General features: G+C 39.1%; 1 protein-coding gene across 2 annotated transcripts; it reads right to left on the reverse strand.

Annotated features, from left to right (window-relative positions):
• Positions 1-363: 363 nt before the first annotated feature.
• Positions 364-17,555, reverse strand: LOC132095270 (serine/threonine-protein kinase LATS2-like). Of its 2 annotated transcripts, none has more exons than XM_059500100.1 (9): positions 17,350-17,555; positions 13,967-14,189; positions 13,477-13,865; positions 7,764-7,896; positions 6,152-7,677; positions 5,409-5,991; positions 5,095-5,277; positions 4,884-4,990; positions 364-4,411 (listed from the first exon to the last, which is right to left on the reverse strand). In XM_059500100.1, exons 3-9 carry the CDS (start codon positions 13,828-13,830, stop codon positions 3,881-3,883), a joined length of 3,417 nt encoding a protein of 1,138 aa, XP_059356083.1. In that variant the 5' UTR covers positions 13,831-13,865; positions 13,967-14,189; positions 17,350-17,555; the 3' UTR covers positions 364-3,880. The 2 variants fall into 2 exon arrangements, with proteins under 2 accessions (XP_059356083.1, XP_059356082.1); XM_059500099.1 differs by having other exon boundaries at positions 13,951-14,189.
• Between the last annotated feature and the right edge of the window lie 191 nt (positions 17,556-17,746).

Genomic DNA, 17,746 nt, shown 5'->3' on the forward strand with positions numbered 1-17,746 from the left:
ATCATTGTTCTCTCTGAAATAACTCATTATCACAATCATAATAATAGACCATTTCAATTGTTATATGCACAAAGTATCTGAATTTTGATGTTTTTGATATAAACCTCATCAAGACTTAAAATCAGCCTTGTAAAATATTCATCCTGTAATCATGATTGTAATTTGACTGCCTTCAAACCTAAAAGTTAATAAAAAGTAAATTTTGGTGAAGTTATTGCTGGAAATAAATGGGTTAATAAGAAAGACATTCATGCTCTGATGTGTTACATCAGCTAAAAATATCTAGGGTGTAGCCCAGACACCTCTACAGCCACACACACACACACACACACACACACACACACACACACAAAACACTCAAAACAAGAGGATGATTTGTTTAATTTAATTTAGACATATACATTTACAAATGAGGACAGCGAAAGCATTTCTTAAACATTCTCAGTTCATACACACATGTAAAAAATGAGATATATATATCCAAATGCATACTGTCTGTAATACTGTAGACAAGGGGGGTTCAAAAGTTAGCTCAGAAAAGAGAAAAATAAGAATAAAGGGATACAAAAAATATGTATATCTGTATAAATATATGTTCAATAGTAACAGTATTATATAATACAGTTAAAAGATTACAAACGTCAAAAAGTCCCAACCCATTCATCCATAAAATACAAAAACATACATTAGAGAAAAAGTCCCATCATCACACAATTCTAAATACAGTCAAAGATTGTCAGTCAACATTTTCCAAAGTAAAACACAGAATCCATCCTAAGCACATCATACACATTACATTCAAACCCTAAACCTGACTCTCTGAGAGATTTATAGAAAGCTCATGCTTTTTCACTGAGTGGTCCGTTCTGATGAATATGGGGTAGCAAACATCTGCCAAACTTGCTTTTACACTCCATGGAGCTCAATCAACTTGTCTGATTGGACCAAAGGCATGATACCAGTTTGACTTGGTATATACATTCACATTACAATATGTTTGTTAAGGTTTCACTTAACTTTTAGGAGTGTGTACTGACACATTATATATATATATAAAAAAATGAATTGATTTTTTTTTAAAGCTCTTTCAGTCAGCGGTCATAAAAGTTTTTTGACAATATTGACCGCAAGCAATTGACCACATGATTGTCAGTCAGCTTGAGAGATAACTAATACAAAGAACATTTTGTGCAGTGACACATCACCACCACAAATGATTAGATCTCAGAAAGACAATATTAAATGGACTTCATACAGAAATTCAAAACGATCCTTATCACTGATCAAATGCATACAATGTGTTTGCTCATTCATCCTGCTATGACATGCATATATACATCTCCTTCAGAGTCCCATTGACAATCATCTATTCTTGCTTCTTCTTTGTCATTCTCAAGCTATCTCATAAAAAGCACCCTCTCTCTTCCACTCAGGACCGGCCTGAGAGCAAGAAGCGAAGGCCTTTTCCATCTTCTCCTGAAATACTGATCAGCACATGGTACACACACCCACACATTCATTAGAAGGCACACAGTTCGTCTTACACCAGATCAATCACACTGACAATCAAAACCACACTTTGTACAAAAAGAGAGAGAGAAAGTATAAATGAAAATATGATGATAATGATACTTTATAGTGTAATTTTAATAACAATAAGCAGCATTGGGTCATGAAACTATACTGAAAATATATAAATCAATATAATATATACTTTGAGATAGCATAATTCAGTTTTAAAGTTATAAAGGCTATTTGTTGTATTTAGAAAACTATATAATGTATTTTCTGTATTGCACACAGCCATACCATCAGATACATTTGTCTTTTCTTTTGCCACTTTTTCACCATTTCTAAAAGGTTTCTGCCTCCGAGTATTCTTTACATTTTTATAATACTGTGCTGTGAGATCACTTTAAAATGGTGCAGCAGCAGCCTTGATGACAAAACATTTTTGCATTTGTTCTAATGATTCCGTTTCAAAGTTCACTGATGGCGACAGACAAGATCATTTCCAGTGGATCTGGATGAGCATGAACACACACAACAAAAACCACCCGTCTGACTTTTTAACATCTTCTTATGAAACTAAATGCAATTAAGAATTCTGGGAAACGGGAAGAAGATAAAGCTTTACACAGAGTTACACAATGAAAAGCATATGAAGTATTCTTCATAAGAAGAAAAGGAAATAGCTGGAGACCCAGCTCTTGTAATTTTGTAAAGTTGAAAACTGTTATGTTGCAGATTTGTTCTGGATGGCCAGTTGCATGTCTGTAGCACACCTCTAAAAACAATGTGTTATGCACATCTTAGATACACTTAAAGCAACAGATGAATGTAAAGCAACTATTGGGAACAGGTTTAGTAAGCCTTTAAACATAAAAAAAAAAACAATCCAGATAAGATATTTGTTATGAAATGATTAAAACAGTACTTCGGCAACTAAACTAACACACAATGCAAAATAAAAATGGCAATATTGCAAAGTTTTTTGTGGTATTTCATTTGAATGAACGAATGCTACCATGCATATTTCTGACAAGCAAAGGATACGTATGTTCAGGCCTTTTTAATTTTTTCTTAAGAGTCTTAATTTTAATTGTGATTTTTTTTTTTGTGACATTATTTCCACACATTATGTATGACCTAATAATATATCTCTAACATAATGGGTTGATTTACATTTAAAAGATGTTGAAATAAAACCTTTAAAAATAATGGGAGTTTTAAGATCCCATGTTCTTGAAGTGCTGACTGTACGTAAAATATTTTGTCTCAATATTATGTCATCTGAGAGCACCGTTTGACCTGATAAGGCATGAAACATGTGTAACTGCATAATATTTACAAAAAGGCTGCAATTAGTGTTTTATCTGAAAAATACTGCATAATCTTTGGACAGACTTTGCATGAAGAAGTGACCTAATACTGTAAATGTAGAATAATAGACCTAATAATGTAGAAGTTAAATCTTTAAAAGAATCCGCATGACTGTTTACAATGTCACTTTTAACCACTTGGTGGCGCCACAAAATTTTCTAAAACATTTTTTGTTTTAGATAAATGAAGTGAAAATGACTGGGAACATACGGTAGAACATTAGCAAATCTGACTTCCATACTTAAGAAAATGTTCCTGAAATTCGCTATAAAAGTCAGTTTAGTGTTATAAAAAAAAAACTCCACAGTTGTAACTGACAGCATGTTGCATGTATATGCATTTATATTTTTATGGGATTGCATTATGAAGGAGAATTGTGATGTTTCTCTCTGCGCTTGGCATATGTCCTTATCGCAACCTGACCATATAGCCACCATCCTAAGCCCAGCTCTCTTCTGATCCCTCACCATGAACTCTGGTGTTTGGAATGGCTGTGTTAGCATCACCAGGCTAAGAGAGGTGAAGGAAGTGTTAAAATATGACGTAAGACTGGGATATTTTCCCCCAGTGGAATAAAGGAATGGGGCACAGTCGACACAGACCACACTAACCATAAGAGTAGAGTGGTTTGACTGACAAACCACAGAGCAGCAGCTACACACATCTGTTTTTGTGCTCTCATAGGAGAGTAGCCAACTTTATCAGTCACACCAACATCCCCATGAACTAAGCTGCGTGTATTTCCTTGGTCCCTGGTCAGAGCTTGTGTCATTTTTGAACAGGCAAAGGACACAGCATAATGCTTTTGGAGGAATAAACACGTTTCACATGGAACTCTCTGCACTCCATTTCTGATGTTCTTCCATGCATTTAACCTGTACAAAAACACTCTGAAGAAAAGGTTGGGTTAAAAGGAAGTGTAGGAGATGCAGCGTGTTAACTGGCGAGGTCCTCTATGGGTAAAGGCTGAGCAGCATGAACACCTTATCCAACATTCTCACACATAAACCGGCTCACACCCTTCTCCTTGCTCTTCCTCCTCATGAACCTCTTCCTCTTCTAAATCAGGCTTCAGGCCCCCAGCCCCACTACTGTTGGGCAGGTCTTGCTTTGCTTCCGGGGGCTTGGGATAACGGAATGGACAGCCATTATCATCAAAAAACCTTCGGAAGGTGAACTCATAAAAGGCATGCTCAGGGTGTTTGCCGTGAGGAGAACAGAGCGTGTCCCAAGTGCGGGTGCTGTCACCACTGTCACTCCAGGCTCCTGGACCCCCCTCTTCTTCCACAGGGTCAAAGTTGGATGTATCCATGGGGTGGGCAATCTTCGGTCTGTATGGAGCAGGTTGTGTACGAAGATTGCTGGAGAAATCCATCTCTGCAAAGAATGGGTGAGCCTTTATCTCTCCAGCCCCATTTCCTCCCACACGCTCTTCTGCTGAGCAGCAGAGTCGACCAATAATATCAACTGCCTCTGGGCTCAGTTTTACTTGTGGAGGCACCTGCAGGGTGTTCTCCCAGTTTATCACCTGTGGAGGCATTGGGAACAACGTTATTCGATAATTTTCACCATTCCATATATCCCAAACATGTAAAAAATTTACTGAAGACAAGCTGTCCACTTTACTTCAACTCAATAAAAAAGGAACCCATGAAGGTGATGACATCAATGTTAGCAGTGCCTCATCCCTATTGTCACAATTCCATAAAACCTAAAAAGTTATAACTCCAAAGACAACACGTCTAGTCTGATTACATCAGGGTTGTCCAATCCTTCTCCTGGAGAGCCACTATCTTGTGTTGGAGTTCAGCTCCAACCCTTATTAAACACATGAACTGGCTAATCAAGGTCTTTAGGATTACTATAAACTTTCAAGTGTGTTAGGGCAATTTAGACCTAATCTTTGCTGGACATTGGCCCTCCAGGAGCAGGACTGGACACACTGGTTTACATTAACCGTGTAAGCAAAGAGACTTGTAAAATGCAAACAGAGCTCTTACCTTAAGCTGCGTCTCCGTTGGGGTTGGAGCAAGAAAGGGTGGCTGGCCAACCAGCATCTCAAACAGGATTACTCCAACACTCCACCAGTCACACAGCTGTGTGTATCCTGCACATTAGAAAGTATCACACTTAAGAGGAGAAGAGATCTATAAACACTGGCACTTCCTAGTGACTAGCTTGTACTTCCGGTTGACTCTGTGCACTTCGTACCTTTGCGCAAAAGCACCTCAGGGGCAATGTAGTTAGGAGTGCCCACTAGAGAGTGTGCCAGGCAGCGCTGGTGTTGTCGAGTTGCCCGCTGTTCCAAAGTCATCAGCCGATCACCACAACGGCAGTTAGACACATCATCCCAAAAGTCACTCGGCTCCATACTATCTTGCCGGATATGGTTCCCTATTCAAGCAGTGCAAAGAGAGAAAGTAAAGACAACCAATTATTTTAATTTGAAGAACACTGCAACAGTATTTAGGCCACTTTCAAACAGCTAAAAGCTATGAGTATAACCTTTTCTTGAAGTCCCTTACCTTTTTGGTAATACTTGGAGTTGTGAGTCCAACGGAACCCAGTACACAGACCAAAATCAGTCAGCTTGATGTGTCCGTCCAGGTCAATTAGGATGTTGTCCGGCTTGATATCTCTGTGGATGAAGCCCATCTTATGCACGCTCTCGATGGCCAGCGTTAGTTCTGCCACGTAGAACCTGGCTAAGGGCTCTGGAAAAACCCCCATACGGATCAGCAAGCTCATCATATCTCCTCCAGGAATGTAATCCATGACGAAGTACAGGCTGTCTCTGTCCTGAAATGAGTAGTATAACCTGACTACCCACTCATTGTCAGCCTCTGCCAAGATATCTCGTTCTGCTTTCACATGGGCTACTTGGTTTCGGTTCAGAACATCTTTCTTTCGTAGAGTCTTCATAGCATACAGGGCCCCCGTGTCTACTTTGCGTGTAAGACACACCTCACCAAAGGCCCCGATGCCGAGTGTCTTGATTTTGACAAACATCGATTTGTCCATCTTGGCACGTCGAAGTCGGTTGTAATTGGATTCCTTCTGATAAAGCATCTTTCTCATCTGTTCCTGCTCGGCCTCTGAAAGGCCAGCCTTGTGGAGTGGAAGAGATAGAAAAGGGTGGCTTGATTAATGACAATAATGCAATAACATTTAGACTCAATATCGAACACTCATTTAACACAACAATTGTCTGGAATGCAAATCAACCATCTATGTATTTTTTGTTTAATAGAGTTCTAGCACTGGTTACCTTGGACATCTCTTGCTCCAGCTGCATCCTGCGATTGAGTTTCTGCTGATAGGTCTTCATCACGTTTTCCACATGCTGCTCCATGTAGAACTTAAAGGCGAAGGGAGAATAACTCTTAATACGAGACTCCCGCTTCTCTTCATCACGGGCATTCTTTCGCACAGGCACAGGTGAGGTTTGAATCTGCTTCTTATCCTTCACTGCCTTCTCACCTTTGCCTGTTTTCACTTTGTCTTTGGAGACTGGTTCCTCTTGCTTTCCTACTGAGGCACTCTGGACTGTTCTACTTGTAGAATTGACATCTTGAAATCCACCCATGGCTCCAGTCTCCAGGGATACAGGCTCAGTTCCAGGTCCAGATCCAGGCAGGAGCAGTGTTTTTGGGTAGGGTGGAGGCGGACAGCGGTGTTCTTGATTGGGCTCCAGGGCAAAAGTCTCATCTGGCATGTATCCGTGAGACTCTGGTGCATCCTGGGCTTGTGCACTCAGCCACCCTGGATGGCATGGTCCAACAGCTGTCTTCGGCTCAGGCCTCATGACCCGAATACTCTTAACAGGTGGCTGGATTGGTGGAGAGCTCACTGCAGTTATTGTGTTTGGCGGACCCAAAGATGCATCCTGCTTTCCAGCAACACTAGCTGCAGGAGGCAATGCCTGCCTCACAGTCACCTTCTGGTGGGTGTTGAAAGAATTGGTCCTACTGGGGACACGTACCTCACCTCTAAAGGGCCCCTGTGGCTGCCTAGCTGAAGGAGTCCCCTCAGGACCTTGGGCTCCTGGCCAGTGATGCTCATAGAGGTCGAGGTTTAGACTTGCCCTGGAAGGAGTGAGGAGGCCTTGAGGAACATCAGAAAACTCACCACCCATAGCTCCAGGTGAGCGCTGCATCATGTGAACCTGGTGTGAGGTGGGACTGGCTTGGCGTGGGTGCGAATGTGGTGGAAGATATAAGTTAGGAGGGTAGCCACCAGAGTTTTGGCCCATTGCTCCTTTGCCTGGCATATTAACATAGTTTTCGGATGTTAACGGGGTCATCTTATTCTGAAAAGAAGCACTTCGTTTTACTCCATAGCCAGAGGCTTCTATCATATGAGGCCTGTAGTCATAATGAGTGCCAGGACCTCCCGAGGGCTGAGGCTGGATTTGCATGGGTGGTCCAGGCACACTGTAGCCCATCATGGCCTGTTCTATCCCACCAGGGTAGCCTTTTTGCTGGGCTGGACCAGGGGTGTACATAGGGCTCCCAGGGTTATTTTGGGGAGCCATGCTTGTGGAGTAGGCACCCATACTTGCAGGACGACCCATTGGGTTTCCCATGGTAGGACCCTGTGAAGTGTTGGCAGGCGGTGGCATGTAGTTCATGACAGGTGGTCCACCCATGTATGCACGAGCCATCTCACCCTCAGCCCCATAACCAGCTCCCTCATACAGTGGTGCTCCCATTTGGTGATAAGGTGGCATTGCACCATCCCCAGTGCCCTCCATTGCCGCCCTGTGGTCCATTAAATTTGGCATGCCAGTTTTTCCTGTAGTGAATTTAAAAAGGGTCATTTTGAGTTTAAAGGCAGTGCATCATTCATAAAATGAATATATGCTTATAGTCTGCACATACCTGGGGAAGTTTGTTTGATGACACGTACAATCTGTTCATTGTGAGGGTCCAGGTAACCCATTTTGCTAATGTATTCCAATGCTGCCTCAATGTTACGGCTGCCAGTCTGTTTTAGGGCACGGACTGCCATTTCCTGTTTCAGAAATGGGAAGCAGAGAACTATCAAAAAAAAAAAAAAATGGTTTTCACAATACATTTCCTGTCATTATTTACAAATGAGGCACATCTTCACTTATATGAGGTTTTTAAAAAGCTACTTGAGATTCAATACTACTAGTACTTTTAAAGATGAGATTACAACTAGGCTACCTGTAGGCATGATACTCTTTGTTATAATCACAGAGATCAGTTTGAATTAAATCACTATGTGAAGCAAAGCAAAGCTGCTGAGGCCATGACTGTCAATAAATTCCCCAAAATATCCCACATCAGATGTAGGACAACCAGAAAGTGTAGATTTTGTTCTTTAATTTGTAGAGAAATTCATTTCTGGAGAGACTGTAATAGAGCCAAAATTATATATTTTTTCATTTCTTTTACATTTAAGGCAAAGTCAGATTTCCTTCACTTAAAAGGCAATGCTCTAGTTTAATTTAGTTAACATTCTTCAGCGAAAAAGGAATGCATGTTCTTGAGCAAAAGGAATGTATGTAGCTTGACAAAAATTTTAACCAAAATGGTATCGTACAGTTTTAGAGTTTGTACTGGTTATGGAAAATTACCTCAATGCACTTAGATAAACACATATGTCCACATGAACATGCACGTAAATATAAATTAACCCATAGCACATACACACACAGCAGATAATTGTTAAAACAACATCCCCTGCAGCTGCTTCCTCTGTAAGTTAGCACAGGGGTCTTCCGGTGCCAGCCCACAAGTGCACTATGACCAGAGCAGGACACATCTGATACTTACGGAACATTCATTTTAATTTGAAACTTTTATTTTTCTTAATTTTTTATAATTATACTAAATTCAAAGTGAAAAAAAATATTTATTTAAAAAAGGTTCTTCTCAACAGTATTACCCACCATGCAACAACTGTTTGTCTGTAAGGAAACTGAAGACCTTTAGTTTCCCTTGTCACATTTTGTGACAGCACAATTTAAAATAAAACATCTCAGACATGTACAATCTTCTGTGAGCAGACCCACACCTATATGAGGAAATCCCCTTGAATGGCATATGACCTCATTCAGAAGACATTCTGCCCAAATCCAATTCTACAGCACCACAGCAAGCTGTTATATACTGCCTCTGGTGGTCAAACATAATGCTGCACCAAGCATGCCATGGAAAATTGGTGGGGTAAGTGCCTAATTCCGCACATACTTCTGTTTATGTCTTACATGCATTCAAAGTAGATTCATATTAAGAAACTTTGACAAATTTAGAGTGATAAAGACTATTACAGAGTTTTGGTTAGATGGCACTGACAGAGTAAAAATCAATGGCCATACACAAGCAGCTATAAAACCTTGGGCACACTCAGTACGCAGTGCCACATCCACACGCATTCTACACATTCCCTGGGTAGTTTAGATTACTCTGTGTATTGCCATCAGTTTGTCTACATGTTTACTTACAAAGTCAGAACTGTACAAAACATGCAGGAAATACTCTGAGCACACGCTGTCTGTGATTGCTGCTCTCAGAAGTGCCATGGCTTTCTGTTGCATTCCATCACTGTCCGCTCCAAGCGTGTGTGCCTTCTCGTCCCCCTTGGTTATTTAAAGGCGCCACTCTCTCGTTCCCTCTTTAAAACTCACACACACACACACACACACACACACACACACAACAATCCAACATGGACTTCAGTCTGGTTTCGGGAAGGGCTAGGTCTGGTCTGGCCCCAGGTCAGAGTTTCAGCTCTGACCTCCACTGTCATGGCGACAGATGTTCAGGACATTCCACGGGCCAGCAAGCAGAAATTCCAGCCATGTATAAATCTATGTTTCAGTCTCATTTTAAATTGTCCCTCCCCCTCTCTTTATTTTTGAAATCTTTCTGTTCCAATGTGCTCCAAGCGTTAATTTGGTTGGTCCCAAAATATCTTGTTTGTATTTACACCCTTGTCATGACCACAAGCCTCAATGCTACACTAGACATTCAATTACTGACTGTGGCGTCGGTCGGTAAGTACCCACACAGAAACACAAACACTTCTTTATCCTTTTTTTCCCAAACTCATACTTTAAAAAGTAAACAGTCTATAGTCTTGAATAAATTGACATAACTATATTCCATCATTATTCATTTTTAAGAGCTTCCACTTTGACCCAAATTCTGAAACACATTCCACCACTGAACATGGTAACGAAAGCCATATGGAGGACTCCAAGATAAGGACCGGATGGGCATCATCATCAGTGGATGGAGAGGTGAAACATCATCCTTAAAATAGCAAAATAGCTAAAACAGCAGCTAAAACAGCCCAGCATAGCACTAGCAATTCCAAGGTCATGGGTTCAAATCCTTGGGCATGCATGAACTAAAAAAAAAATGTCCTCAAACAGGGATTCGAACTCGGGACGCCCACAATACAATCACATTATAAGTCAGCGCTGACAAATGTCATTACAATCTTTTATATACAATAACTTACTCTGCTCTTCTTTTTGGATGACATCTCCAATACCTCTTACTTTTCAGCCCCTTCCCACCAACCACTGATATTTAGTGATGAAGAAAAAATTGAGCCCTTTCCTACATTAGTTCTTGTTAAATATTCTGTTCCACTCACATAACAAAAGTCTAATAGTGTTTCAGATTGACTTTCAATGTAAAAATACACACAACTGACCAGTTCAACATCCTGGACAAACTGGGTTGTGCAAGATGACTAATATAAACATTTAGATCATGTCCAAACACGATATGTCAATGCCGCACTAGACATTCATCATATCACATATATTCCGCAAGAATACAAGCATCACATGCATGATGTATGCAGACAGCTTTTCATATCCTAAGCTCCAAACCACAAATCCACAACACATGTCATACTCATCTTCTTCCTACACCCCACCCCCTTCATTCCCCAACTAAAACATTTCCTCCTTCAGAGGTGGTTATGTAACCGTCAGCCACATTGCTGTGTAATTTGTGAGGCGAAATCCAACTATATCAACCAAACTAAAGCAGCTCAGGGAAGAACCAGAGGCAGCCATTTACCTTCCTGGAATGTACAGCGAGTCTGGGATGAACACAGGCCCCAGTCAGAAGACGACGACGAACTAAAAATAACTAGTCACACACCACAACCGAGTCATTTCACAATAATGACTAAATTACTACTAATAGAAATATGCCGAAATGTATGCCCAGATCTTATGGGAGGTCTAGGCGCATGTGGTGCACAACACAGGGACAGGATTCAAACTCAATGAACGTTTGGCCAGGCTAAATTTGAAAACGAGGAGACATGAAGTCAGACAAACTGAGCCACAAAACACAAATTTCATGTTTTTGTAACAACTGAATAAAAACCTTTAACCCACATATAAAGACAAAAATTTCAAAGTACCAGAAAAGGGACATCTCTGCTGTATTTCTGCTTGGGAAACTGTACCACCCATCTACGAATGAACTGAGCACTTCCTCTGTGTGTACTGCTGTCGTACATGCTGTCCCATGAATGCAGGGCAAAGACAAATCACCCTATGATTGTGAAATTCACATATGCCTGTGAAATAGTATGCTCTCACTTCTGAATTCAATAAATATAAATGGTGGAAATCATGTTTAAAGTAGCTGTCCTCAAATGGAGGGTTAATCTTACTTTAATTATACTAATGAATTGTTACTACATAAACTCATACTAGTACATAAAATGATCATTCATACATATCATAATCAGCCAGCATCAGGACCAACAGCAAAAGATAAGCCTGTCAGGAATGTATCCAGACATCATGATCCAAATCAAGTCTGACACCATACTATACTTCATCTGATAGCATGTTTCAGCTTCCAGAGACCTAAAAAAAGTCCCATTCCAGTCTCTATTTAGCCATTTCATAAAGGCAGCTTGGCTCCCTTCAGCTAGGCCTCGTAATTCCACTGGGCCGTGGTGGATTTCTCGGTGGTGTTGTGCATGGGCTTGAGCACAGCATTCTTCACATGCCTAATGCAATCACAGGGCTGCTCTCAGAGCTGTATCTGAACATTAGCAGCAAAGCTCCAACACATATTCATCAATGATCTGACAATGAGTCTGCTTTAGAGAGACCGAAACAAACTATAGGACCTTTGGTCTCCTGCATGTTTGACACAAATGAATGAACAGGCTGTTATCAAATGTTTTTTTTTTGTTTTTTTTTATTCTGTCATCAATTTCTCCCCCTTATGTCGTTTCGAACCTGTATGGCTTTATTTTTTTTCAGTGGTAGGTTGTTTAATATTATTTATATACTATTAGAGTATTTATAAAGGTTTTGAATTGTTAATTTTAGTTAATTCCTGTTTTAGTGATATGTGCTTGTCATTTTTTTTTAGTTTTTAAAAAATATTTCTATACCTCTTAATATTTCCATTTAACTTAATTTTAGTAATTTATGTACTTAAACTTCTATCAGTTAGTTGCCATGGCAACATTTCAAATTAAATTTACTTATCTACTTTAAATCTAATTCAATAAGTTGTTCTATTTTTTTTTTCAATTATCAACATTCTTCAAAGTATCTTCTTCTGTGTTCTACAAAAGAAGGAAAGGCATACAGGTTTGGAACGGCATGAGTGTGAGTAAATGATGTTTTTGGGTGAACTATCCCTTTAATATTCAGCCACTAGATTTCAATACAGGGACCAGAACACATGTAACACATTTAACTAAATAGTGATTGCACAACAAACACTATTGCACAGCAACACAGATACATTGAAACAATCAGTTACAAATACTACAGTATAATGTTCTAGCATTTAGTTATATATTAACTGGACCATTATCAGCTAACACTAATACTGGCATGTACAACTCAAAAAACAAGTCTGTATAAATGTTTGTATTTTGAGTGTTAAAGGTAAGGATTAGGAAGGGCTGATTTGGCTTCTGCCACTTCCTTTGGGGCGGAGATGTTCCACTGAGCTCATCAAAGAAAACAACTAAAAAACCAAATATGTTGTGAAAACTGCCATTTCAACATTACATTCAATATTATGTAATGATTTCAGACTTAGCAAAGACAGGATATGCACTGCACTTAATTTCTACTGTACAATGTTCAAAGCTCAGTATTTGATATTTAAGCTCAAAATGTTTTTTTTTTTCAGAAACATTTCTGAATGCAAGTTTATACAACTGCATTTGTCTATGTATCCGTATGTGTGTGTGTGTATGTATGCATGCATGCATGTATACACGTGTGTGTGTGTATATAAGATTAAAAAATATATATCTTTCAATCAATTTAACATGTCCTTGCTGAAAAAAGAAATGGTTAAAAAAATGTGTGTTTGTGTAAATAAGATTTTTAACCATTTCTTTTTTTTAGCAAGGACATGTTAAATTGATTTTTTTTTTTTTTTTAATCTTACAAACCAGAAATAAATATACACTCACATTCAGGCTACATAAATATCTTTAAAAAAACATTCTTATATCATTTTGTATTATTTACATTACTATCTGAAATTTGAATACCTACACATACAGTATACATACAGTATATATATATTATCCAACAGAGAGATTACTAACCTGATCACAACCAGCATTGACGAGATCCTGCAGCATCTGTCTGTTGACTTCACCAGGATGTCCCGAGCTGGATCCCGGCCCTGATTCATTGGCAAAAGGCAATAGAGACTTGCGGATCTCTCGCAGGGCATTTTGGTAGTTGTTGAACTTCTGAGGCTGCCGGAGCTGTTGTTGCCTTCCAGCTTGGTCTTTCCCCTTAGAGTCCCCACCTCTGCCCCCCTCCCCTCGAGCGCTCCCTCCATGAAGCGCCTGGCTCACCAGCTTTGCAGGTTGTTTCAGTCCCTCCTTGATCTCCTGCAGGCGCTGGCGCGTGTTGCCCACGTATGGGGCGGCAGGGAAGGTCTTAGGCCTCATAAGTGAACGTGGCCTGTACACACAAATGCTTCACACTTGAAAAACACAGAAAGATTTAGCTAGTTACTAAAACACACAATGGAAGTGCAATCATACACTAAGACACAGAATTGAACACACCCGGGCTCAGTCTGACCTGAATAGATAACAGGCTGCAATGGGAAAGATGCTAGGGAAGATTAGGATTCCTGTTTTCGCTCGTCTTTGTTGATGCTGCCTCTTTGGCTCTGGCTCGTGCTGGATGCTGGCCTACTCACATCCCGGCACCCCTTTCAGGGCTCACACTCCCCCTCCTCCCAAGACATGTGAGGGGTTATGTCTGCGTATTTATTCCATCCCAGTCTGGTATGCATCTTTGCCTGTGGAGACAGTGTTAGACAGAAGGGTCAGGGTGCGGTCCATGTCCAAGGCCCTGCATCACTTCTCTATGTCAAATGCCTGAAAGTCTGAGTCTGATCAGACATTAGCACCTCTGTCAACAAATAGGTTTATCCCTAAACACATGCACATCTGTGCTGTTACTTCCTTGATGCAGAATATGCAGTCAGAGGAATAGCAGCATGTTATTTATGCAGCAGCTCACATGGTCATATGGCAAACCCTTATTGTAGATGCAAAATCAAACTTCTGCACAACACAAACAGTGTCATAACTTATAAAATATACTTTGGATCTTATGACAACAATGAAAAGTTTGGGGGTAGTGTTTTTAACCAATGAGTTATTTTATTCAGGATGCATTGAATTGATGTCAAAGCAGAACATATGTGCCAGTAAAGGCATTTATACAAAGATTTATATTTCTATTTTATTATTTATTCATATACATACATACATACTGTACATATACAGTGTATATATGTATGTATATATATATATATATGTATGTATATATATATGTATGTATATATATATACTGATCTAATATGCTGATTTGGTGCTAAAGAAAATTTTCTTATTACCTTAATTTCTGAAGGATCGTGTGACACTGAAGACTGTAGTAATGGTTGCTGAAAACTCAGCTTTGGATCAAACAATTAAATTCACAATATTGCTATTTTACTGTTTTTTGGTGAGCATAACTGACTTCTTTGAATAATAATAAAAAAAATATATACATCTTACCAACCCTGAAATGTTGAAATGAAAATGTAGAGTGTTCTGTTCTGGAGGATCAGACTAAAAAACTACTGACCATGGTTCATGACTGTGACTTGAACTAAAAGCAAGCCCTTCAATATATCCCGCTCAAACTTCCTGTTTCTAAAGGAAATACCTCAAATTCATAACAGGAGTGAAAATGCCTCACATCATTATATCCGTGGGGTCTTCAAATACCTAATGTTTCACAACATTTATTTTTACATTTCTTGTCTTCTGGTCAAACAAAGAAGAAAGGACCTTCAGAACAAACATATTTCTGGAATGTGGGTGCTCAATACTGGAAATGGATTGCTCAGTCTAGAACAAATATAGTATAATTCCCATTACTGTAAGGCTTCCAACACAAAACTTTCAATGCCTTCCATTCCTGAAGTTACAGCAGCAATACACCATACCTCCACTTTCAAACACTAATCCAAGCACATTTCGGAGTTCAACCATGAGAAAAGTAAACATTTAATAGATTTATATTCAATAACAAGCTTCTAATGATGCTACATCTGCAGTTAGACTGTACAGGTGACCACAAACACACTGCTGCAATAACCCACAAACAACCAGCTTAAACATAGCCTAGGCCATTTTATAAATGTTTTTCTTAATTTTAAAACACTGAATGGTGTGGTATCCAACTTCAGCTGCAATTAACTCCATCAGAACTATATGAAATGGATGAGTGATTCCAAACATTTTTTTTTACCTTTATTTCTAACTAGAGAATAATATTTGTCAAATCATTACAATTTCACACTTTTGCTTAATTATTACTCAGAGCTAGTGATGGGGTCTGAACAAATTATTAGGTATGGAAGCTGGAAGCAATTAAATTTTTTATAGCATGATCCATAAATCATGTAAGTTTACTGTTGAAAATTTTGCTCTTGCACTTTTATCAACATTTGCATATATACATACACATATATATATATATAAGCAAAATATCAAAAAATTCTGAGAGCTTATTGTTTAAATAACCACAGTACACATCAATACAAAAATAATTTTATTGTATGCTTTCCTATTGAGTTTTGTCATTGTTTTCCTTGCAAAGTACAAAGTATGAAATCATTTAAACAACAGAATCACACTGACATGTCCCCTCGGTGGGACGCATACGTTTACTTCACTATATTACTATTAAATCCTAATCTAATCATGACAAACTACTGGTATATATCGTTGGAAAGGTCTAAGACTCCTAAACAGATATTTTACCAATGTTTTTTTTGTTAAAAATTATGTAGGAAACGTAATAGATTACTTTATGGCAAGAGTGCACCTTAAAAATCTACATCATAACAGGAGTTCTGACCTTTTAAAAAAAATTGTCTTCTTCGTTGCACTTTTCTCTTTCACACTTTAGAAATCATCAGAAATTATATTTCACTTGAAAACTTAATCTCAAAATTCATCCTTTAAAACCCATTTTAAAATCAGCGTTGCATTACCATGAAAATGGTATATCAGTATCATTTAACAAAAGGTTAATCAATTATAAAAATGTAAGTTTGGACATAAGACATTGTTCAAACATAAGGGGTGACAGTTAAGGGGTTAAAAAGGCCACTGTTGTCGCTTAATTTCATAATTTTCCTAAATATTTTTTGGCAACACAAAGCAGACAAAAACAACAAATGCAAGTATGAATCCAGATCTCACCACATGTCATTGCGCATCTCACGAGAAAAACAAAAGATAATTTTGTGGGTGGTGTGAATTGTTCAGTTTCAAAACAGTCAATGTGTAATGTAATCGGCCCGCTATAGTACATCATTTTAATAATGCTACTGAAACATCAAACTGCGCGAAATAAATAAAAAACCACGGCAAGTATAGTTTGTTACAACATAACCTGCAGCTCGTGGAAACCTCTATTTTATCACCACCACAGCCGACGCAAATTTTCAAGATATTTGAACATAACTGTGAAGTAGTCATGTGTTTATACCAGCCAAAGCAAAGATATTTGTTACAGTGAGTTTCGCTAAAGATTCCGTTTTATTGTTGTAAAATTGTACAAAGTTGTAAAACGGAATGAAAGGTTTTACGTACATAAACTCCCATTGTTCTCATCAGATTTACAGACAGTAATTATTCAAAATGTTTTAGACACAAAGTAACTTTAAGGCGGAATAAAGTTGCAGGGCCTCGAGGCTGGAGCGCGAGGAGCGCAGATCCGCGCGAGCGAGTCCGCATTCCAGCGCAGGGAGAATGCGCTCACTCCTATCTCGCTTTAAATGACAAATACAGCTTCCTTCCCACACTTACAAAGGGGTTGCGAGCGTAAATCGAATTTATAAATCCCTAAAAACTACTAACGCCCATCGTTTAAAAAAAAAGCTTTGAGCTACTCACCATGTGATTTTAGTGGTACCTTAATCCAAGGAATTGATTTAAACTTCAGTAAAGTTGTAAATTATCTGTTTGGTGTTTTGCTGCCCAGGGATCGTCTTTCGATGTCCTCTCATATAAAGCACACAGTGAAAATCATGGGATTGTCCTCCATTTTCTCGGCAGAATTAGAATGCAGTACAAAGTTGGACACTTACTGCATTGTTAACATTCCAGAGGAGTCACGTGAGGCAGCCGTGCACGTCAGCACTGCACATACCCTAGGCGGGGCTTCCGACATTTACAACGCTGAGATTCTGATCTGATGCAAGCTAGCAGATATGATCACAGGACAGGGACAATACTGTCGAATTTATGAACTAGCCTTGTGTTGCTCGCATAGATATCAGAACTTATAATG

This window comes from Carassius carassius, chromosome 19 (genome assembly GCF_963082965.1).
Source record: "Carassius carassius chromosome 19, fCarCar2.1, whole genome shotgun sequence".
NCBI classification, from domain to species: Eukaryota; Metazoa; Chordata; class Actinopteri; order Cypriniformes; family Cyprinidae; genus Carassius; species Carassius carassius.